The following is a 24,315-nucleotide window of genomic DNA, read 5'->3' as shown; positions in this document are numbered from 1 at the left end:
TACTCTTACAGGTAAGGAATCTCAGCAATCACACAGGATGTGTCTGTGTCAGTGCAAAAAAAAACCAAAAAAACCACCTTGTCTGATTGATGAGAGGAAGGACATTTCAAACCAATTCTAATTATCTGATGGTATAAAGAATATACACAAGAGAACTCTTATCGTAATATCTACCTTTTGGAGAGACTACAACAGATAAGCTACTTATTATTTTACCTTTGGTACGAGGACATTACACTTGTTCTTTAGAAAATTGTTTTATTTGTGATACAATATGTGTGGCGCTTCTATTTTTGTTATATATATATATATATATATATATATATATATATTTAACACACAGCAGATATATAAACAGCGCTAATAACCTCAACGTAACAACCAGTATAAATAACTGGTAGATGGATATACCAAGATATACACAATCAGTCCCGATAAAAGCACATAGCTCGTTTAAGAGCGGCAGCCTTGAGTCACTTGGGTCCAGATGGTTAATCCGGAGGGATGTGGTAACTGCGGATAGATAAACAAGTATGGCGCTCCAATGTGTAGTATTGATAGTAATATGGGAAGATGTAATAAAATGCGTACCATATAGATGAAATCAATGATCGTATGGTAGAAACGGAGTTCCTCTTCTGAGGTAATGTCTCCCCCTCTCCAATAAATAGCGATAATGTGGGTCAAAAAATAGAGAAACACAAATAGTGTAATAGAGTTTATGTACTGTATCACCACATGTGATAAACCTCCACCAGGATCAAATGTTAGCCCGGCACCAAATGGGTTAATCTTATGAGTACACCTCCACAAAACACCAACAGCTTATACTGCGTACCAGATGCTGCAGAGTGAACTGGGTCTCTGGTGTCTGCAGTCGCCACACTGTCAGCCATGTTGCTATATATATATATATATATATACACACACACACATATTGTGACACCAATAGGGGAATAGGTACCATCTCCTAGGGAAGATGGGGACTAACAGCAGCAGTAACCACATCAGTCCAGAGATTTCAGGTTAAAAGCCACAGCTAGTTTATTCACCAGCTTGCAAACAAAACAAAACATAAACAAAATCCTAGTCATCTGGCTACTAGCTAATACATATTAGCGACACCCTCTCTCAGGTGTTGGACCTTGTTTCCAAGCACACACTCAACATATCATTGCTCAACACAGCAGAGTGTCTCAGGAGGCAACTCACCTCCTCCCCAGGTCTGAGACACTGATTGCATATTCTGACTGCCTTTTCACAGGCACCTCACACGTGCATCTCTTGATCAGTCTGTTTAGAGACTGGCATATCAGAAGACCCGGACTGGGCCTTATGTATGGAGCCCACCCTTCTTTTTCTCCATACATAAGACCAGGGACTAGAGATGGGCGGGCTCGGTTCTCCGAGAACCAAACCCGCCCAAACTTCAGGTATCCGAGTATCCGATGCGGTATTCAAAACGAGGCAAAACGTCATCGTGACGTCGTCGGATCTCGGAGCTCGGTTCTCATGATGTTTCAAATGCATAAATATCCGCCTCCACAAAGATCCAGGGGCATTTGACAGAGGGAGAGAGAAGGATTAGGTTGCAGGATTAGAGCAGGGAGAGAGAAGTTATTACAGCAGGAAGAGAGCAGTTATTAGAGCAGGAAGAGAGGAGCATAGAGGAGGAATTTTTCCAAACATTACAAACTGTTTGGGGTGTCATATTCCCTCCTAAAGAAACTATTTTCTGCCTGCATAAATTTTAATATACCAGCACAATTTCTTTCTGAATTTGCACTACAAATGTTGGGTGTCACATATTCCCCTGTAGTAAAAAGCTATTTTCTGGTGCTGAAATTATTATATACCAGCACTATATACTTCTGAATTTGCACTACAAGTGTTTGGGGTGTCAAATATTCCCCTCTTTGAAAAAAATCTATTTTCTGGTGTTGAAATTATTATATACCAGCACTATATATTTCTGAATTTGCACTACAAGTGCTTGGGGTGTGACATATTCCCTTGTTCCAAAAAATCTATTTTCTGGTGCTGAAATTATTAGATACCAGCACTATATATTTGTGAATTTGCACTACAAGTGTTTTGGGTCTCATTAAAATGGATTCACAGCAGTCCACATATGAGCAGGATCAGCCAGCAGCTGCTGGCACCAGTCCTGATGGTAGTCTTCCCTGTACGTCATCTGGTAAAGCCTATGTAAAAGTACATAGTCTTTTTAAGTCAGGGGAAAAAAACACACAAAAAAAACCTTTTACCGTGTTGAAGAGAAAAAGAGGTGTAACTGATGAAAAGTTAACTGCTGAGAAAAAAAAAATTGCCAACATGCCATTCTACACACGCAGTGGCAACGAAAGAATGAGGCCTTCGCCTTTTTCTATTAGTGCGAAATCTAAAAATGTTACTGAGCCTTCATCTTGTAAGATCACTCGTGACCAAGCAAGACTAAGTAATTTGGAGTCCAAAAGTGGTGCACAACTACTGTTACGTGTGAAAGCCAAGCTGCAAGAAAACAGTAAGGCATTAGAGGAAAATGTATGCTCAGAATCAGAAATGACACCAATCCCTGAGGAGAGTCCATCCACCAGTGCTATGTGTAATCGTGACCATTCTGATAGTGTACCCTTAAAGAAGGGTCCTTTCAGCATTTCTGCTGATATGTGGCTGAACAGCCCGAGTGTAGCCGGTGATGCACCAATTGAGGATGCCACTTTGGAATTAGAAGAGGATGAGGTGGAGATTTGTGTAGGCGACGAGGGCGCTAATGAGGATGTTGATGAGGGTGAGGTTGTTTGAGTAAGTCCTGCACCAGTGTCAGCAGTTCTGGCACGTGACAAGAAGAAGGTCATGCCTGGGCATAAGACCAAAAAAGCCACTTCTTATGTGTGGAATTATTTCTACCCAAATCCTGACAACAGTTGTATAGCCATTTGTAGTTTATGTCAAGCCCCAGTCAGTCGAGGGAGGGACCTTAACCATCTTGGAGCCTCATCCATGTTACGCCATTTGACGAGAGTTCATGGCAAGGTGTTGGGAAAAGCTGAAAGTTATGGCAAAAAAATAACAAGCGCTCCTTCATCAGCTAGGAACCTTCTCTACCCTACATCCAAACGGCTGCAATCTACACCCACAACACCGTCCTCATCAATATCCTCAGTAGCGATCGGAGTTATCCCTGCATCCCACTTGCTAAGGCTCGATGACTCCTGCACTGTAATTGATTCCTCTGAAGAATGTTTGAGCGTTAGTCCCACTGCTGCTGCTGTTGCTGCTGCTGGGGGTGAATCTTCCTCCCATAAATAGGCCAAGAAGCAGAGCACTACTACTTTACAACAATTAACTGTGAAACAATCTTTTGCTAGAGGAAACAAATATGACAGCAGTTATCCAGTCGCCAAGCGGATCACAGACGCCATGGCGACTATGCTATTGTTAGATCTGTGTCCAATATCCACAATAAACGCAGCTGGTTTTTCACAGTTAATTGATGTTTTGTGTCCTCATTACAAAATTCCACCACAACACCATTTTTCCCATAAAGCTACTCCGCAACTATACCAAAATGTTCATAAAAATGTATTAATTGGGCTCAAAAATGCCATTCTACCCACTGTACACTTAACCACAGATATGTGGACAAGTGGAAGTGGGCAAACCAAAGACTATATGACTGTGACAGCCCACTGGGTTGGTCATTCATCTTCACCAGCAGGAACAGCAGCAGCATGTACACCACTACGTAACATTTCTCACAGGCAGGCTACTCTTTGTATCACCAGCTTCACTAACAGGCATACAGCTGATAATTTGTTGAGAAAAGGGATGTCATTGATACATGGCTTATACCACTTGGACTCTCCCCGGGATATGTTATTTCTGATAACGCCAACAATATTGTGCGAGCATTACAGCTGGGTGAATTCCATCACATTCCCTGTTTTGCCCACACAATAAACTTGGTGGTGCAGAGCTTCCTACGAAATAACCGTGAGGTGCAGGAGATGCTTTCGGTGGCCCGTAAAATTTTGGGACATTTTCCGGCATTCTGCCACAGCATGTAGGAGATTACAGCAGCTCCAAAAACAATTTAACTTGCCCTGCCACCAACTTAAGCAAGAGGTGTTAACAAGGTGGAATTCCACCCTGTACATGCTTCAGAGGATGGAGGAACAGCGCAAAGCCATCCAAGCGTATTGCACAAGCCATGACATTGGGAAAGGAGGGGGAATGTATTTCACTCTTGCACAGTGGGGAATTCTTCCTGTGTTGTGCAAGGTGCTGAAACCATTTGAAGTTGTGACGTGTGAAGTGAATTCAGACTATGCTAGCTTGAGCCAAGTCATTCCCTTAATTAGACTATTGGAAAAGCAGCTGGACAAACTGAAGGAGGAGATGAAAGAAAGCAAGTCCGCAAAGTATGTTGGCCTTGTCGATCAAGTACTTAATTCGCTTCGCAATGATCCAAGAGTTATAAAAATCTTGAAGTCGGATCACTATGTTTTGGCAACTGTGCTTGATCCAAGGTTTAAGACCTACATTGATTCTTTGCTTCAAAATGCTCCTTGCAACATTTGCAAGGAGCTATTGGTCAGCAAGTTGTCCGCTGAACTGGGCCTTGGCTTGACGACGTCTCCTCCATCAGTTTCTCAGTCAGCTGCTGCTCGGAAAAAATTGCTCTTTCCAAAGAGAAGCAGGGATGACACAGGTGGCAGACCAAAACAGTTTGACATCTGGGCTGGTTCAAAAGATTTTACCAAAAAATGTGTGACCTTGCCCATAACTCCATCCAATCCTACTATTAACATTCAAAGGATGGTGGAGAATTATTTTCAAGAGTTAATTGATATGGAAATGTCAGACAGTCCCTTTCCTTACTGGGAAGAAAAACAAGCCATTTGGAAACCCATGTACAAACTTGCTTTGCAATACCTAAGCTGCCCACCCTCCAGTGTGTACTCAGAAAGAGTATTCAGCACAGCCGGGAACCTTGTCACTAATCGACATAGGAGGTTACTTCCGAAAAATGTGGAAAAGATGATGTTCATCAAAATGAACTACATCTTCCACGAGGAAGGCCTTTACCAGCAAATACATCCAAGTACTGACACTTCTGTAATGGCGGATTCCAGCGGAGATGAATTGATAGTCTGTGATGATGATGTACACACTGATGAGGGTGAGGATGATGCTGAAGATGATGACAACAACATCTTTTTGAAATTTTCACTATAAGTGTAGGGTGTAATCTACCCCCAAAGAGAAAAGGGACTTGGGGCATTTCTATTTAACGTACAGTCTTTGCAGGCTGCTGTTTTGTCAATTTCAATATAAGTGTAGGGTGTAATCTAGACCAAAACAGAAAAGATGCTTTGGGCATTTCTATTTATGTTACAGTCTTTGCAGGTTGCTTCTTTCTCTATTTAGCTATAAATGTAGGGTGTAAAATACAGACAGATACCCAACTGTCTTTTTTGCTATGTATTTCAATAGCTCTTTTTAGAGCGTTGCCTGACACCCTGGATTGGTGTATGTAGCCGTAGAATTAAGGACGGCCTACCAGGAATGAAACTGTATTTTTTCTAATTTGCACTAATAAAGTTTGGGTGTAATCTAGAGCCAAACAGAAAAGATGCTTTGGGCATTTCTATTGATCGTACAGGGTGCTTTTTTTTCTATTTAACTATAACTGTAGGGTATAATATACAGATTAGAGATGCTCACTGACTCCTGTGTTTTGGTTTTGGTTTTGGATCTGGATTACCTTGGTGTTTTGTTTTTGGCTTTGCTTGGTTTTGTTTTACTATTTTTTTAAAAATTTAATTTTTTGGGCTAAAATAACATAATTTAGGTATTGTACCTACATTATTATTAACCTCACTAACACTAATTTCCAGTCATTTCCATTCAGTTTTGACCACCTCATAGGTCACAATATTATTTCCATAAACTTTCAAACAAAGACTGCTGCAGTTCTTGCCAGTGATAAGAAAAAGGCCATTGTCATACCTGGGCATAAGACCAAAGATCCACCTCTTAAGTGTGGAATTATTTTTACACAAATCCTGACAACAGTTGTCTAGCCACTTGTAGCGTTTTTAAAGCCACACTCAGTAGAGGTAGGGACCTTAACCATCTAGGATCCTCATCCATGTTACGGCATTTGAAGTGAGTTCATGGAAAGCTATGTTAAAAAAATAACAACAAGCAGTCCAGCATCATCTACCTCCCTTCTCTCATCTAGATCCCAGCACCTGCAATCTACACCCCTAACACCTTCATCATCAATATCCCCAGAGGCAACAATTGACTGTTAAACAATCGTTTGCAAGAGGAAGCAAGTATGAAACCTGTCACCCAGTCGCAAAGCGGATCACAGACGCCATGGGGACTATGGTAGTATTAGATCTGCGTCCAATGTCCACTATTAATGCAGCTGGATATAGACAGTTACTTGAGGTCTTCTGTCCCCGTTGCCAAATTCCATCTCAACACTATTTTACTAAAAAAGCTATTACTCACCTCTACCAGAAGGTTCATAAAAATGTAATTATTGGGATACAAAATGCCATTCTACATATATACATATATATACATTATATATATACATTATATATATATATATACTCATATATATATATACATATATATATATATATATATATATATATATATATATATATATACACACATATAAATATATATATATATATATATATATATATATATATATATATATAAGCTGTGGGAGACGGGTGTTGAAAAAAAGTCCTCAGTCTAGTGAGACCCAGTTTCGTCACAATATATATATATATTTATGATATGTTTGTAGTAAGCTTAAAATAGCTCTCAGCAATCCACTTTTTTGCCTCTGTTTATATATACATGACACAAACATTTAAGTTATAAATACTTCAGTACCTTTTATTATGTTATATTTAGAATACTTTTATTACTTCGTCCTTAAGACATTCATTCCCCTTTCTCTCAAATGACGTATGTTCTCAAAATGCAAGTGTTAATCTAACTGTGGAGGAAGGTGTTGGCGTCTGTTTGTTTATGTTTATAAGATATTTATGAACAGTCTAAAAATGATAGAAACACACAATGTGGTAACAATAGTAGCATGAACAAGGTAGCAGTGATCACAGAGGTACACTTGTATGTATAGCTGAGGTGCATACAGTATAGCTACACTGAGCTTAGAGCATAAGGATAAAAATATATAACAGATTTAAGCAGTAGGAAAGCAACAAACTCAGATATATCCTAATTCGATGTCACAACGAGTACACATTATTCCTTATTGAAGACTGAATTCTGTAACATTTAGTCCCAGATGTAATCAGATTGTTTTTTTGAAAGAATATAACTGATTGTACCCAGGGAAAATCAGCTCTGATAATCAGATCCCCAATGTGAGGAACAATGAAATAGTCAATTGTTAAATTAGGATATCTAATATTGTGCTAAATAGAGCTCGTTTGATATATAATTATACATAGTTTGTGTCCTTGGTGGTGTTAGTTTGAATCAGTGTTAGTAATTCTGAACAATAGAGCGCACCTGCTGTGGTGCGGGTGGGAACGCTGTGTTGCACAGACCTCATTTGCTTTCTATTGGGGAGTCTGTGTGTTCTGGATGGAGTGCCAGGGTCACGGACAGTGAATGTAGCAGCAGAAGATATAACAATCTATATAGGATTAAGATACAGGAACTAGCCTAGGTAAACCTAACACCAGGAAGGCAAAAATGGCAGCTGCTGGGTAGAAATCATGTCAGCTTCTAGGTAATGAGCAGTGATGAGTCCAGTAAGAGCCGATACTCAGCTGCAGTGTGGAATCCTCAATAGCAGCTCAGGAAGCTGGGTGAGTAAAGTTGCTCAGAAACAGACACACAACAACTCTGATATTCAGCAAAATGTGGAATGGATTTCTGAGACAACAGAGAAGCAAAACAAAACTCAGAGCAGCAAAAACATAGCATTACCCCTCCCCTCATCCCCATTGGACCCTCAATAAGATTGCTGAAGTGGATTATTCTTATGGAACAGATTCCTTAACCTCTCGGTATGAAGATCTGATGTGAATCTAGAATATTTTCCATCTGGAATTCAGAATACTAGTCATTAATAACAGGAGAAGGTTTAGGAGTAGGTTTCCTATAAAAGGTTCTGGACCGGAATTCAAGTTTCATCAATGAAATATTAAAGACTCAGGGAATTCTCTTGGACAGAAGTAAGCCTCCTTTGTATGCCATGGATTCATCTTATTGACTATGGTATAAAGGCCAATGTATCTTGGACAAAATCTTCTGGATGGCTGTCAAAGTCGAAGATTTTTAGTGGCTAGCCAAACTCTGTCTCCCACCATAAATTGGACTCTGTGCGGCTGTCTTTGCCTTGGTTTGGGCTCTAGATATAGTGTTTTGTGCTTTATATCTAATTTTCTTCAACCTGGTGACAGTAAGACTCAAGGATGAAGGCCAGTAGTCCAAAAGAAGGAAGACATCTTGGATGCTGAATAGTGGGAATTATTGTAGGGGAACTCCCCCCATGGGATGTAGTCTGCCCAGTTGTTGTGAAATTTGGAGATATAGCAGTGTACATACCTGTGCTTCAAACGTGAACATCCTACGTAAATAAAAAAGATACAGTCTTTTTCCCACTGGAAGCAAATAAAAAACAGTTGCAGGTGCATAAATCTATGTTTAGAAGACCTTTATTCCACATAAACAAAAATGATAGAGCTGTTTTGCTAGAATAAATCAATGCATGTAAATTTATTTGTAATTATTACATTTTATTACATTATTATCAACAGGAATGTATTTTAAAGTGTAATTTACACTTTATTACAATTATTTATAATTATTTTCAACGTACAATTTATTAAAGTGTAATACAGTGGCTTTTTCACTGTTGAAAGCATTGGATGAAAGAAAAAAGTTATTGCCATCTAATGGCAGAAAATGTAACTGCAGACAATCATCCCGATCATCCTTTTCTGTGATCATCCGTCTAGTACATCCCAAGAAAAAATTCTTTGTCCACTTTTAGCCAAATACCAGCAAGTCCGATTCAGTTTACAATATACTCCATAAAATGGGTTTTGATGCCCAAATACCGGATAGTCCTTATTGTTTCATGTGGCCGGAGCTCCAGGATAGAATTAATGTTACAGCTCAATTCTATGATACCCAGAAGTCCAGCGTGAGTTCCACTGTGGATGGCATAAGCAGTTTCATGTTTCCTGTTTGGCGTCTGTGAAAGTGGGGTGTACCTAACACGTTTCATCACTGTTAGTGACTTCTTTAAAAGGGAGATGTCCTACAAATCCTGATGACGTGTTTTCCTGGAGCTTACATGTGTTATCTCCAAGAATGCATCGTTCTAATTTAAATGTCCACATAAACATCCTAGTTGGATACTGTGGTATTTCTCATAAAAGTCTCACATGTTAATAGAATATCTATTGGTAATCAAAAATATCCTGCGGCATAGAAACCAGATTGCATACATGTATAGCCATTATTGTGAAATATACACAAAATAAATTAGACTAATTATAGGGCATAACCTATTGTGAGAGTCCCAGTATTTATCATTAGCACTATGAGCCAAACATATCTTATCCCTCATATAACATCATACTGTGATATATCATGAAGAACATTGTTACTGATTAATGTGTTTACAGCTATGAACATTATAAAGAAAATAACTTAATGGACCATGCAATTATTAATGTTTGTAAAAATGCATATATGGTTAGATAACCACCCTTAATGTAGTTCTACGGAGACTAATATACCAGATAAATGGGATAAACATGAGAAGCTGTGATGGAAGAAATCAGTTTATTTATACCTACATTGGTATTGTGAATGAGGATGTTTATATAATACAATTCGAAGGATGTACTTGACATAGTATAAGGATAATGACCAATTGGCATATTGCAAATATTTAGAACAATTCGAAGGATGTACTTGACATAGTATAAGGATAATGACCAATTGGCATATTGCAAATATTTAGAACTTATCGTAGGGTAGAGCTGGAGGTGGACAGTGGTCTAGGAGGTGATGAGGAGGTCATATTTCCTGTAGGGTCAGGCTGGGCTGGGGCGCATGGGGGCATCTGCCCACAAGGCTGTTCCAATAGTGGGCTACCTTGGGCTGGATCACTGGGCCACCTGCATTATTTCCTTTAAAATGTTCCTAATAGGCTGCTGAATCCAGTCTTGCCCCCCGGGCTAAAATTTGCCAGCCCTCCCCTGTTTCCCTGTATTTGAATACTGACCACCTGCACAATAAATGTTATCGTTTTCTTAGTGTGATTCTTACCTTCTATTCTTCTTTTCTGGGCTTTATTAGTTGATATTTTTTTTGAAGAAAGGTTTTTAAAATGCAGAAAATAATATTATATCAGTCTGAGGACGTATGACATGAAGGGGATTTTCTTGCTCCAAGCTCCACTGAGACAGAATCACCCATGTCAGCAGCAATATTTTAGCAACTCTGTGCACTTTATATTGTGTAGTATGAGGTGCTCTTCATTATGTTACTAGAGCAGCGTTTCCCAACCACTGTCCTCAGGGCCCCCTAACAGTGCAGGTTTACCGGGTGACAGATGAAGTAATTACTGTCACCTGTGGATATGTTACAATGTGTCAGTCAGTTATGAATACACCTGTGCTCCAGCAGGTAGTTATGGAAAACCTGCACTGAGGACTGGGTTTGAGAAACACTGTACTAGACTAACATTCTCCTGCGCAGCAAATGACCTCCTCCACATTGCTCTTATTTTTCAGGGTTCATAAAGAGCTGAGCGAGCATTTATTGGACCTGAATGACCCCATGTGCTGAGATGAAGTTCTGCTGTTGGGCTCATACATTCCTAAATTATGATGACTGTGACATTGTGCAATGACATCAGAGCTGACGCCCAATGCGGCTGTCTCCTCTAATGCAAAATCCTTATAGAAAAATGGATGAATTTTAATAAAACACCATTCAGAATCCAGGATTTTAGTAATCCTGCATTAGGTTTGGTGTGTTGGCCATGAACAGAACAGGACTAGAGGGTGTAATATACTAGCTATATTGTGAATAAGTGGGGTTAAATAACATTGGGTTCACTGGACCTTTAACCTGTTTAAATACAGTACATTCAAACATTGACTTATTAAAATGTGCTCACACTTCTGTTAAACTAAGTGTTTCAATGTCATCCAGCTTTGTTTTGCATCATGTAGTACATTACAATTGACTCAAAGTGGTGCCACAGAGCCGCTGGTATTTACTGCAGAGGTGATGGAAGGTGATAATTCTTTATTAATAGAGATTTGTAACTTTACTCTGTGGTAACTCCTCAAAGCTAAACAAATAGCGCAGTGTCACAGTGGGTATTGGATGGTGTAAGAGGCAATTGTAGCTTTAGTAAATTACTTTCATTTAACCTGATAGGAATAAAAGGGTGTAGGTCACATTTTAGTATTGTTTTGTCATATTTAGTTTTATTTACAAAACAAAGTTACATAACAAGTTTCACCTTTTTTATTTTGTGCACTTATTTTTTGTTAGAATATTAAAGATGTTCAGTTTGTAGTATGTTCTACACATAATACAGTAAATCCTACCACCTTCCCTAGATTACACAACCTAAATGTGGATAAATCAGACTTTTATTTGGACTATTTTATTAACAACAATCATATTACAAAAATGTGATTGTAATGTTTGCGTCTCATTATCCGATGTACAGAAATTGAATTCTAGGGTCAGAATCTAAATATACTGCAGGGGCCAGAATTGGTAGGAAGCTGTTGATTCGTAACCCTTCCCCTCCCCTGCAGTACAGAACTACAGGGACTAATGGCCTGAGACTGCCGCAGAAGATACACTATAATATTCATGTAAGGAAAATACCATAATCACTAGCATCAAATGCTGGGACTTGTCTTCAGACAATATACTTATTTATAATTAACATTTCTGAAAGTGTTCATGGCTCCAAATATTGGACAACATTAAATCTACGTTTTACATTACTTCAAGATAAGACACATTAGCAGAAATAATATACAGGTCGAGTCCTAAATGAGGTGGGCACAAAGCAAGATGCAAATCTGTCTGTCTGGTGACAGTTACCTTACGGGACTGGAAATGCCGCTTCTGTGGCCGGCTTGCACTGCTGTGATCAGAAGAACGCACTATATTGGTATATGCAGTGTGAATAATGCAATTTAAAATTTAGCTTTTGTTTCAGTGTACGGATCAGAGGGTAGAAATGTTGCAGGATGGTTAGTTACAAGGGTGCAAGAAAAACCCTACATAGAACACTCTCATTAATGTACCTTATTAAATGTGCGGTTAGGATTCTAGATAATGACAAAACAGACTATAGTGTTATCATGTCAAGATTTTGTTAGAAAATAAAAAGCATGAAATAAAATCAGTGACAGTTTATGATAAAGAATCAACACAGTCCTATTGTAAAGCACAATAATAAAACATTGAAACCTAATTTCAATTCTCTTTTCTCAGTTCTCAGGTAATTCCATGTAGGGTAGTCCTTCTCTCACAAGGTAATACCCTCCACGGAACAGAACATCTACATGGGTGACCAGCGGAGAAATATCCCAGACCTATATATCACATGTATGACTACCTATGACTGTGGTAGGAGTGTCTCCATCTCTCAGTCATTTCTTCCGAGAAATTGTTCAGAATTTTATGATTTATCCAGTCTATGAATAAATCATTTTTTTATCAATACATATTGCACTAGATTTTTCTCTATATATTTTTTACATGGTATCATTGGAACATTGGGAAGATACATCCATTTGTGGGACCCTGTTTTTTGTTTTTTTTACCAAGACTGAAGAATCTTCTTAACTTAAGTTATACCAACGTTTCAAGAAATTATCCTGTACGTAGGTTCCCTGTGGGAGAGGTAACGTTGGATGGTTATTGAGACAAAGTACATGTTTATGAGTCAACACAAGTGGGGTTTTGTGTAAGTGCTGACACATAAGGGGAAGAGTGGTGATGACATGTGGAATTCAAGAACTTTCTACATTATTATTAATTATTACATTATACCACGTTTATGTATATACAGAGTTGCACTATTTTGTGTTTATTTCTCTTGCCAATGTGTACGTCTGCTTTCAACATGGAAGAGTTGTGAACGACATCTGTCCCACTCATCATTGAATATAAGTATTTTTATATTTATTCTTATCTTCATCTGAGAGATAAACAGCCCTGGTTGGGTCCTTATACTATTGTGATATTATTTGAATAAATCAACTACTGTGTAGACTAAGGTACCTCCCAGAGGCAGTCGACAGTGAGGTGCTGAATAGAATTCTATTTTCTCTGTTCGGAAGTTGATCACTTTTGTGAGTGTAGTGTCAGCGGAATGTTGGGGGCAGAAGCCCGAACGCAGGGAGAGAATGGAGTGAGCGGAGAGAAAGCGAAACAAGCGTTTGTGCGCAAGTCACTCAGGTAGTTTGGAGACAAAGTGGAGGATGAAAATAGGCGGTAATTGGAATGAGACTGGGTTGAGAGATATTTATTCATTATCTTCTTCCTGCTATCCATTAATGATGACCTACATCTCACTCCTCTCATAGCTACTCAGGTTGTGGGGAAGTAATAGGATTATATGAGCAAGAAGTGGGAATAATAGTACATAGATGGCGAAAGACTGAGCTTAACATATGTATCTGTTGTGATATGTATGATAAAGCATCTATACAACTTATATACACATTTGCTTATCTACATAGAAACAGAATTGGACCATAAATAAACAAAGACATCTATGTCTTGAAGTGTTATTACTTACTAGTGGTATTAATCTCTCATTCTATTATAGGGGTACACACCCAGAACAATACACAGTATCACAACCAAAAGAAGAAAAGAGAGTTCTGGCCCTATTACTCCCTATACCAGTACAAAGACTAAGATACAATCTCTTTATTATCCAATTTATATCAGAAAACAACATATTTATTATTTCAACTTATAAAATTCTGTTCTCATAGTGAGGTAAGGATTTTTGCAGCAAAATATAGAGTAATAATATAATAGTGATAAAGATTTGAGATAATGTGAAGAGAGAAGAGATTTAAAAAATATGGGGGGGGGGGAGATCCCCCTATAAGGTCCTCATTGTTCTCTGAACTTCAGATTATTTATGGAAATAGTTGTCCCTCAAAAATACATAGTTATACCTTATTGTAACTTGTCAATGGGATCAACTTGGGGTTAATTCTCTTATATTACATATATTGACCATCCATTTGAAAGGGAATATACAATCAGTTTATTGTTTCTTCTGTGACATTACCATTCACTATTCAGACAATTAATTCATTAGGCACTGTTGACATCACTGAGGCATGAGGTACTAAGGTAATTATCACCAAGTGCCTCGTACCTCAGTGATCTTAGTAGTTCCTGGATAGACGGCATTTTTGTGAATATTGGATCAACCCAACTTTCCTCCCCTCTGGTAACCACATCTCACTCCCTTATCCAAGATTTCCCCAGTGCTGCCACCCACAGGCCTCAGCCAGAATATACCCCTTGTACCCCAGTAGCTGTACTGAGAGATGTATTGTTGTTTACTGTATTGTACTGTTACCCCATGTACTGTCTTGTTGTTTGCCCCTTGTACGGCTCTGCGGACCTCATGTGATGCCCTATAAATTAACATTAATAATAATAACCCCTAAATAGCTGCCCCCTCTGTATATATGATGGGTGCACTTATCTGTTCTGCAAGACTGGGGATGTTCTATGGAGTTTTATTAGATTATACAGCGTTATCCTTCTATTATCTGTACATAAAATTAACATGAAATATATTTTTTAAATGTATAGTTCTTAATCCTGTTGTTTATTAATGTTGCTGTGTTGTTTTAATTCACATCCCTCAATTGATAAGATGATTTGCAATGTATTGTTATTAGTTTACCTTTTCCGCTGCCTCATGGTAGATGAAGAAGCATATAGGAAACATGTTTCTAACCTATCTACTTGTGAGTTGGAGATTTAATCTAAAATGTATCAATTCTGTTAAAAAAAAAGTTAGTTATCTGCCCTCTCACATCCCCTCTCTCCTATTCACTATACTAGGACTTGGTAGACAGCCAGGACTACTGTTTCACTTTGTTTCCGTTCACTGAAACACAATTAGCTGCTGCACATACTGGTCACACACACTGTGATATCACCAGCAATATTGGGCAATTGGCCTGATAAGAGATAATAATGCCAGATAATAATCTGATTAAAATTGATGGGACTATCATCCGGCATTATGAGAAAATATTGATGGAAAATCCACTATCAGCCCCAGTGAAGCCGGAAGTGATCCGACCATTGATCATCATGCAGAACATCCGAATTTCGGCTGATTTTGCTCCGGTGCCGAGCAGGAGGATCATCCACTGGGCGCCCATCTTTCATCCTATAGAGAGAGGCTGATGGGGCTAAATGTTGTTTTTCAAGAGCAAAGAATAAAATTAGTGGTCATTTCACTTAAGCAACAAACGATGCAGCAGACTGGCAGCTGTTTGATACAAATATGCTTTCTTTAATCTCTGTAACAAAGCAAATAATTGGACGTCAATTATTATCCAGATTATCATTTAAATCAAACTTCTTTAGAAAAGCTCTCGCTGAGCACATAAGGGCAGACGGAGATTCTGAGCATCTTCTTGGCTTTGTCAAAGCTTTATCAAATATACTTGATTGAAATTGGTTGGCTGGATTTGGTCAAAGTAGAAGTATATACAGTATGTTCAGCTATAGAGAGAACCGGAGGATTCATCTCAAGCTTTAAAGTGAGGCCAGCCCTGGATGACTCTGTAGAGGCTGTTTCCCGGACAGCTTGTGCTCATCACATTGCGATGCCCCTTCAATATATAACCACTTTTGATGAAATTTTTGGACACCCCACAAGCGATGAGACTTTTAGCTACATTTAGAGCTGCATTGTTGGGGGGTCGATCTGTGGGAATGGAGAAATAAGAGTTAATGAATGAACAAACGATTTGTCGGAGAACATGACAATAAGGAACGTTTAGAGCTTTATACAGTAGAACAAGGTGAGATACGATAAAGAGAATGAAACTCATTACCCCTCATTACTTGTTACCCCCATATCTCCCTCTTATTATATTCTGCTCCCACTTACTGGTGAAGGATCCTATGAAGCTGATACCACTGGAGATGGGGTTGTAGGATTTTGCGTGAGCTCCAAGAGTAGTCCAACCTCGCCCCTCATAAACTTGTCCATCCTCCCCAATTAGGAAGCTGTGCAGAGAATATTGGGAGAAATACCATTATATAATCTACAATACAATCGTACACCTTCCACTTTTGATACTTCTCTTTTATATATTGTCTCCATTCCTTTTATATCTCTGAAATTTTGTCATCTTGAAAGTAAATACATAATTAATGGTGCAAAAGCCTGGATTATATAACTGAAGTGCTAAAATGTCTATGCTTATTCATATTCATGTAGGACAATGGACAGAAACCTAAAGCTTTATAGTTTGGAGTGCTGACCTGCAGTCTCCTAGGTAACAAATACTTAACAATCAACCTTCCCCCTTCCAGCTTACCAATCACTATGTTATTATGTTTTTTTAAATGTTACTCTAACATTTCTTCTTCCATATCATTTTTTCATATTACTCTTTTTTTTAACAAAAGTTGTACTTGTATTTCTTTCTTAATCTTTCCTTAATGTAATTCTCAGCCATTTGGGACCTGGCTTTGTTGCTCACTTGTATCCGATGTCGCACCAGCCTCTAGTCTTCATATGATAGGTCTGTATGTTTCTCATTTGTGCGCTGCAGGTGGCTCTGGAGTTACAGAATGCCCCTTCTGTGTGGTGGATGATCACGTTCGGTACGGGGGTAGAGAGGCTGGATCTGCATGTTGGACTCTTGCCCCCCCATTGCGCCCTGGTTATAATGGTTGGACAGCCTGGAAAAATGAACAGATAAACAATCCATAGTAGAAGTAATTCCTTAATAAAACTAAAACCAAATTGACATTAAGGTTTAATTATGAATATACAAAGCAATGCAAATTCTGCTTAGTGACATCATATGCCTACATGTGAGCACAGTTACTTTTTCTATGGGGAAACACATGGATATGTCGGACAATATAGCCAAGTCTACTAAGGTGTGAAAGATTGCACCTCACAAGGGCAGCTGAGCTGGTCAGGGGGTGTTTCTTGCTGAGTGCAGGTTAGGCACCAGGGTGAGTCGAAAACAAGACTTTTTTTTGTAGGTTGAGGTTACATAAATTAGATAAAGGAGTGGAAGAGGTGCACTTCGATGTGCAACCCAGATTTAGGAGGGTGCAGAGCCCTTTTATCCCTGGAAACAGACTTTTCAAACAACCTCTGAAACGACAGAAATCATGGGCAAAATGTATAGAGCTGCGATTTGCCTTTTCATCGATTTTCTCGGACGACTTTGAACCCACTCATGAATGAAAGTACGAGTTCATAGTAAGTCAAACCGCCATCCCTACTATTTTCCATTCTAAGAATACAAGTCACCATATGTATGAAGCTGCGATTTTGCAAACTGTGAAAATCGTCAGACTCAACACCCTGCTTTGGATAGTCGATATTAGCAAACACATCAGCTTTCCACTTCTGTCCAATGCTAACAGAACTGTAGTGAACATAGAGGAATTACAGTTATAGGGAATTAACCCATAACATAATTGTGGGGAATAAGGACTAATCATAACTGCAGTGTAAATATGACATAATAATGAATCCATTGATAAATTGAGCTACTAAAGTGTAAAATGTAAAGTCAGAAGGTCTGGTGTTTACCTGATGTCTCTGCCCATCTCTATGTTAAAAGATAACAGCACTACTTTCAGGGAAAGCTGAGCAGCTTCCAAGGCCCCTGGGGTGAGCTACATCCTGACATAGAGAGTTTTTTGACACCGAGAGAGATTCTAAGAAGCCACTTACAGCTTGTGGCCTTACACAAGAATTAATCTTGCTGCATCTTATATAGAGAATTATAATTCAGTTTCCAAAATGCAACTTAAAATCAATAAAAGTGATGATCAACCACATATTCCTCAATAGCATGATGAAGGGCAGCCTATATGTGAAATAAAGCATTCTGTCATATAGAGAAGTTGAGGAAATGAGTATAAGCTCAACTAATACAATGGACCTAGGCCTGTTTGGTATTTAGATGTGCAGGAGATTATTGAAGGGGGAGTTATGTCTCTGGGATATATCTGAGAAAAGTTAAGACAGGTCAGCCCCCACATTGGCATCCACACTCCCCTGTGAATGTCCTCCCATCTGATTTTGCTTAAAAACCTGTGATGTGAAGGGACAAATTGTCAGTCTTTTGGGAATTCAATTATCACTGATAAGCTGTCCATCTTCAAGACAATTTCCCTTGGTCCAGAATATACCACTGTCTGTAAATTATACTCTGAATTTAATCCCTTTATTTTAAATCTGTTTTGCTTGTGTATGTATGTCAATTGTTTATTAATTGTTTTTATAACCTGTAAAACTGGGTACACACTACAGAATTTTCCACCAACTTTTTATGCTGATCGATTTTACATGCGATCGATGGTCCGATCACTCGGTCCATGGACTGCATACACACTAGATTTGTTTTAGACGATAAAGGGAAGAGCAGCCATCCCGGTAGCGACTTTTTACAGCCATGTTGTCATGAGCAATGATTGTAATTTCGTACTCACTGTCGTGGATCGGTCGGAAACTTACACACTACACAACAGAAACGAGATTGGAACGAAAATATTGAACAGTACGACCAACCAAATGAGGCGATAATCGTCCATTTGGGCAGACTTTCGACCATCGTGTCACTACACACACTGACCCGACTTTCTAATGAGTAGTCGCATGTCAGCTGGTTGAGCCGATTATTGGACAAAAACCCTCTAGTGTGTACCTAGCTTAAGCATTGTACTTTTTGTACATTAAATCTGAAAATTAATAATTGATGTCCCTATTGCTCTAAACGAATTCACTGCCTGTTTAGAAGAGAGAGATTAATTGGCTGGGTTAACTCTTTAGATACCAGTGTTTGAAGTGTTAACAGTTTAGCTACCAGATCACAGAGTGTGTGCAGTGGGTTAATTAAGACATAGGTTTGCTACGGGCCTTATACATAGCTGGTGGCAGTTGTGGAGAGGTGTGAAGCGTATGTGAGTGTTGGGAAAGGGACAGCTAAATTTGTAGCCTGAAAGAGAGGTGAGTGTGAGGTTTAGGCTGGAATCCTGTGTGTTCCCTTACAGTAAGCTTCCAAGTCACAAGTGCGCAGAGGGCGGTTTGTTAAAGGTAATTAGGAGAGGTTTCCTGACAAAATAGAGGTGATATATTGCATGACTGTTTGAATATATTATAAGATATTAAATCAGGGAGTGGCAAGAGGTGGCTATTCGTGACAATAACCATTTAAATTACATACCTGTGACAGCAGGCACTTGTGCCTATATGCATGCTGCCACTTGTAGTCCCACGAGTATGTACTTTAAATGGTGTCTGGAAATATTAAGTGTTGACACAGCAGAAAAAAAAATATCATAGCCCCACTGATAATAAAATCGTATGACATTGTATAAAATAATTAAATATTTTTTTCCCTTACATATAATCATTAATGAAATTTGGCCATTAATTTATACATAAAATAATTTGGCCCCCATATGATAATTAATAATAATTGTTGGCCCCTCTAAACAAGAAATCATGATTACCCTCATAATTAATACTTGTATTCTGCCTCCTGTTATGTTAAGGATGGCCAGATAGCTCTGACAACATGCTTTACTTTTTCTGTTGAACCTCGGGCGAGTTTGACTGAACCGACGGCGGGATAGGTGTTTTAATATCGACACACATCACCGGAGATTGGATTTTGGAATGTTAAAATCGCAGGTTAATACATATTACAATTTTGTGCATAAAATCGCTGGTGATCTCAAGCGATCTGAAATCGCTGAAAAAATTGCAGCTTGATACATTTACCCCAAAGGGTTATATTTACTAAACTGCGGGTTTGAAAAGGTGGAGATGTTGCCTACAGCAACCAATCAGATTCTAGCTATCATTTATTTAGAACATTCTACAAAATGACAGCTACAATCTGATTGGTTGCTATAGGCAACATCTCCACTTTTCAAACCAGCAGTTTAGTAAATAAACCCCTAGGTGTCTATTTGGAAAGGGACATTTTTGACACCTTCCAGTTGTACTTTTGTGGAAAAACTGCATTTCTTGTTATCTTACGAAGACAGTCACCTTGGAATATGCTTGGCAGACAAATAGGCACATTACTGCTTTATTTGCAGCTCATAAATAAGCCTATAATAATAATAATGCTATGTAGTACAACATTTATGCTGTGCACTTACATGACATAATATAAAGGTGTTTCGCACTTACCATTTGCTGCGACGCAGAGGACTGACAGAAGCACAAGCAGACGTATCATGGTGCTAGAACACACAGCCAGGTTACTGGGAGAAGAAGAGAATGGTCATGAAAATCCCTTACACATGGATATAGCCCCAATTCTGGGTACACAAGTAGACAAGAATTTGTGACTGTGTTGATGTTGAAAAACCTGTTACATTGCATTGTCAGATGGGAATGTTAACCCATTCTAATTAACGCGGATCATTTACAATGTCCATTCTGTAGTGTTTGTTACCTTATGAATGTTCTCTTAGAAAGGTTTAACATAACAAGATGAACCAGTGCACAACAACAAGAGAGAGAACAGAAATGTGTAATCCTATAGGGCACGCTTAGGCAACACGGGGCTCTCAGCCACACATTGCCAACCCATGTTGTCCGTTCTTGGTTTGCAGAAATGGAATTTGTAAGTGTAAATTAGTTGCGTAATATTCTGCACACTTATATTTGTAATTTTATCTGAAAAAATCCGAAATGCCCAAATGCTATATAATTTTTCAAATTACATTTATCCAATCACGTTTTAGGTGCAATATTCTGAAATTTTAGCTGTGATTATGGTATTGGTACAATGCATTACAATTTGTCACTTACTCAGGAGATTAGAACAGTGTTTTCTACTATTCTGGAGACAGTTACAATTATTTGCATGATTTGTGTAGGATAATCCTGCACAGTATATTTCTGTGGATAATCAAAGTATGATGCTCTGCAGATCCCTCTGTGCCAGATGTACAGACAATGTAGTGTTCAGAGCCCTACTAAGGCCACTAATATAATCTCCAGCCGTTAACGGCTTCTGCTGGATATCTTTTCAGGACTATAAACATGTTGCTAAGAGATCATGTGTAACTATATATGATGGACAAAGTTTTCCCATACTACCTAAATGTCACGTACATGAATTTTTTGCCTTGCACCCTAGTTAGTGCGTTAACGCAATAAGACCACCTGGGAGGTGGCAGTAGATGGACCTGGTCCGCTGCATCTAACAGGACACATTATGCCCATCTGTCATTCAAACAGTGCAGAAATATGATCACATAACACAATGAAAATAAAAACTAAAAATTAAATATTGTCACACATGAAATAAAGGTCCCCTACTGCCCTGAGTTATATAATATATAAGGAAGGGTCTAACAAGCAGTGTGTCAGGATATGTGTAATATCTGTGTCAGGGGTAGATTTATCAAACCTCCTAATAAAGAAAAGTGGAGGTGTTGCCCACAACATCCAATCAGGTTCCAGATATCATTTATATAGTACATCCTAGAAAAATAATCTGATTGGTTGCTATGGGCAAATCTTACATTTTTCCTTGTTAGAAGATTTGATAAATCTACCCCTCAGACACACAAATTGTAGCACAAAGCATCCAATGCGGAGGAACGAGGAAAAGAGGATTCGGGACATTTTGTGAGCTCACAGCAGTATAATTGTATCATTCACAGAATGAAACGTGCCACACATTCACTTTCCTGGTTTGTAAACCACCTCAAATATTCAAAGGTGCAATTGTATCAATTTTCTCCAAAAATATATATATATATACCCCCGACATACCTGAGCTGGAACTTAGTATAATAACGTGATTGTAGCTTAACTAATCCCCTTTATAAGTTTCCCTGTCTGTCGCCTGTCCTGTATCAGTCGTTTTCTAACATGTCATCAACATGAAAGGTTGTTCTTCACATTCTCCCTCAGAACAAAAGGATTCAGCACCAGCAAACATTTCATTTCTGCATAGATGCCACAACACTTTGCAGCTTCATCTATGACTGTCCTCCATAGTGCACAGATAAACATCAATCTCTACATCACAAACATCCTATAACCTCTATGTACAATTATAATACAATTCTAATGACGTTATCATTTCCCCTACAATAAATATTTACTCAAACTGAATACAGAAATGAACTGAGAATTGCAGACAGAACAAGTGAAGTGTTACGGTACGATCTTCAATACATACAGCATGAAAGATACTGAGAATTCCACCCTGACTACAGAAACAGAGAGGAGGTACTGTGCAATTGTCTATGCAGAATAAAACAGAGGCTGACCATGGAAATTAGGGATAGTTGGTGATTATGGCTCTGTAAATTATATTGTTCAGCATTAATAATCTATGCTGTAACCTTTGTGCATAAAATAGAAATGATATAATGACATAGATTAAATAGTGACCCTTTGACTCATTAAGAAATATGATGGTAACTACAGAATAAATGATTATTGATTTAAATATGATTGTGACATTTTCTTGCATCTATGTAACTGTATAGAGATTCCCTATGTAGGGTAAATTATGTGTGGAAGTGAATTGTTAAAATATAATAAACAATGCAACTCTGAAATCTGTGCATATCTTCCAATAAAATTAAGACAATTAAATAACAATTTGCTTTAAAATAGAAATCTTGACTTAGTTAAGTTAATGTTGTAATTTTTGACAAATTATGTAACTATGTTACTTACGTGAAGAGTAGTGTTTTCTAGATCTATAAGTCTGCGATAGTCTGCAGGTCCTTGTTAGCTTTGAGCGGAGATATGATGCTCTGCAGATTTCTGTATATATCAAACTCACCCTTCCTGAAATTCTCTGACAACCGAACTTCCTCTTATTCATCCTTTTATATACTTCTCTGACTGGGGCTGGTGGGAGGGCTGAATATTTAGTTTAGATTTTGTTGTAAAGACTTTATTACTGTAATTGATGATTATATATAGTTTAAAGCAGGAGTCCCATGAAGAAAACAGTTGTGTTTTTTAACATAATTCGTTGTCAGGCTATAAGAAAATATTGGTATTAACAATCTTCACTTGTATATTATTTTCCTCAGGCTGCTATTAATGGTTTATGATTCTGGACTACCATGACGACCACAGTCACATGACACACAATGTAGTGAACAGAGGCTTTGAAACATCCCTCTGATCTCCGTCTACGCTGTGACATCCTTCGTCTCTCCTCTGCCATCACATTACATGCTGAGAACCGTGAGCCTGTGTCTGTGTAGCAGAATGAGTGTGTCTGCTACTCTTTTTGTTTGCCAACCAGAGAGCTTTTGAAAAGGAGATAATGATTTGTAGGAGGAGAGATAAGAAAAATGAATATCAGGTGCATGCTTAAAAGGTATTTGGTATTTAAAGAAAAGAAAATTATATATGGGTATGCTGCTTTCATTCATTCATTTTACAAAGAAATTTCCCTTGATGATGAAATAATGTTAGACACCCTAGTTTCCATATTCAGGTATAGACACTGTACTTATATCAGCTATATTATGCAGTCAAGGGTGACTAGGTAAACACACCCACTTACTGCAGAAAGCTCACACAGAAGGAGTCACAGATTACGTGTTGAGGGGGAGTCTTCCTTAGCGCGTAGCAAAGGAGCACCTGGGCGGGTAGCAACCAATCTGTAATTGCTTTGGATGGAAATAGGGCACCTTATAGAATGAAATGCTATTTTGCATTTCATTACCAAATAGCCACCAGTGTGATGGAGATATACAAAACCTCGGAGCAATTGCAGCTGTTACGAGTCCTCACTTAATCTCTGCCTCAAGTATGACACAGTATAAATAGGTTACGTGGAGGAACTCCACCATTTTCTCCCTCTGCAGAGGCAGTAATGTCATCATGTGCACCCTCCTCCTTCACAGTAAACCCTTTCAATGCAGTACGGTCAAGCTCCCCTTCCCTGGCACCACCCTTTGTATGCCTCGCAGTAAACAGCTGGCGTTGGAAGGGTCACA

General features: G+C 38.5%; 2 protein-coding genes across 3 annotated transcripts in view; one reads left to right on the top strand and one right to left on the bottom strand.

The window, feature by feature from the left end:
* Positions 1-17,040, top strand: part of LOC142101932 (uncharacterized) — a 99,649-nt gene extending 82,609 nt beyond the window's left edge. Inside the window, exon 3 of one of the 2 annotated variants that reach the window (XR_012679157.1) lies at positions 16,899-17,040. The gene's annotated coding sequence lies outside the window, so the exon portion shown is untranslated. Of the gene's footprint in view, positions 1-12,555; positions 12,787-16,898 lie in introns of those variants that run through there. The other variant, XR_012679158.1, reaches the window with a different exon arrangement.
* On the bottom strand, positions 14,270-23,151 carry LOC142101935 (peptidoglycan recognition protein 1-like). The gene is made up of 5 exons (XM_075186386.1): positions 23,033-23,151; positions 20,516-20,589; positions 16,827-17,028; positions 16,229-16,347; positions 14,270-16,042 (listed from the first exon to the last, which is right to left on the bottom strand). Exons 2-5 carry the CDS (start codon positions 20,562-20,564, stop codon positions 15,864-15,866), a joined length of 549 nt encoding a protein of 182 aa, XP_075042487.1. The 5' UTR covers positions 20,565-20,589; positions 23,033-23,151; the 3' UTR covers positions 14,270-15,863.
* Between the last annotated feature and the right edge of the window lie 1,164 nt (positions 23,152-24,315).

Source organism: Mixophyes fleayi, chromosome 9 (assembly GCF_038048845.1).
Source record: "Mixophyes fleayi isolate aMixFle1 chromosome 9, aMixFle1.hap1, whole genome shotgun sequence".
In the NCBI taxonomy this organism is placed as follows: domain Eukaryota; kingdom Metazoa; phylum Chordata; class Amphibia; order Anura; family Limnodynastidae; genus Mixophyes; species Mixophyes fleayi.
Note: the sequence above shows the minus strand (reverse complement) of the source record. Positions and strands in the feature narration are given on the sequence as shown.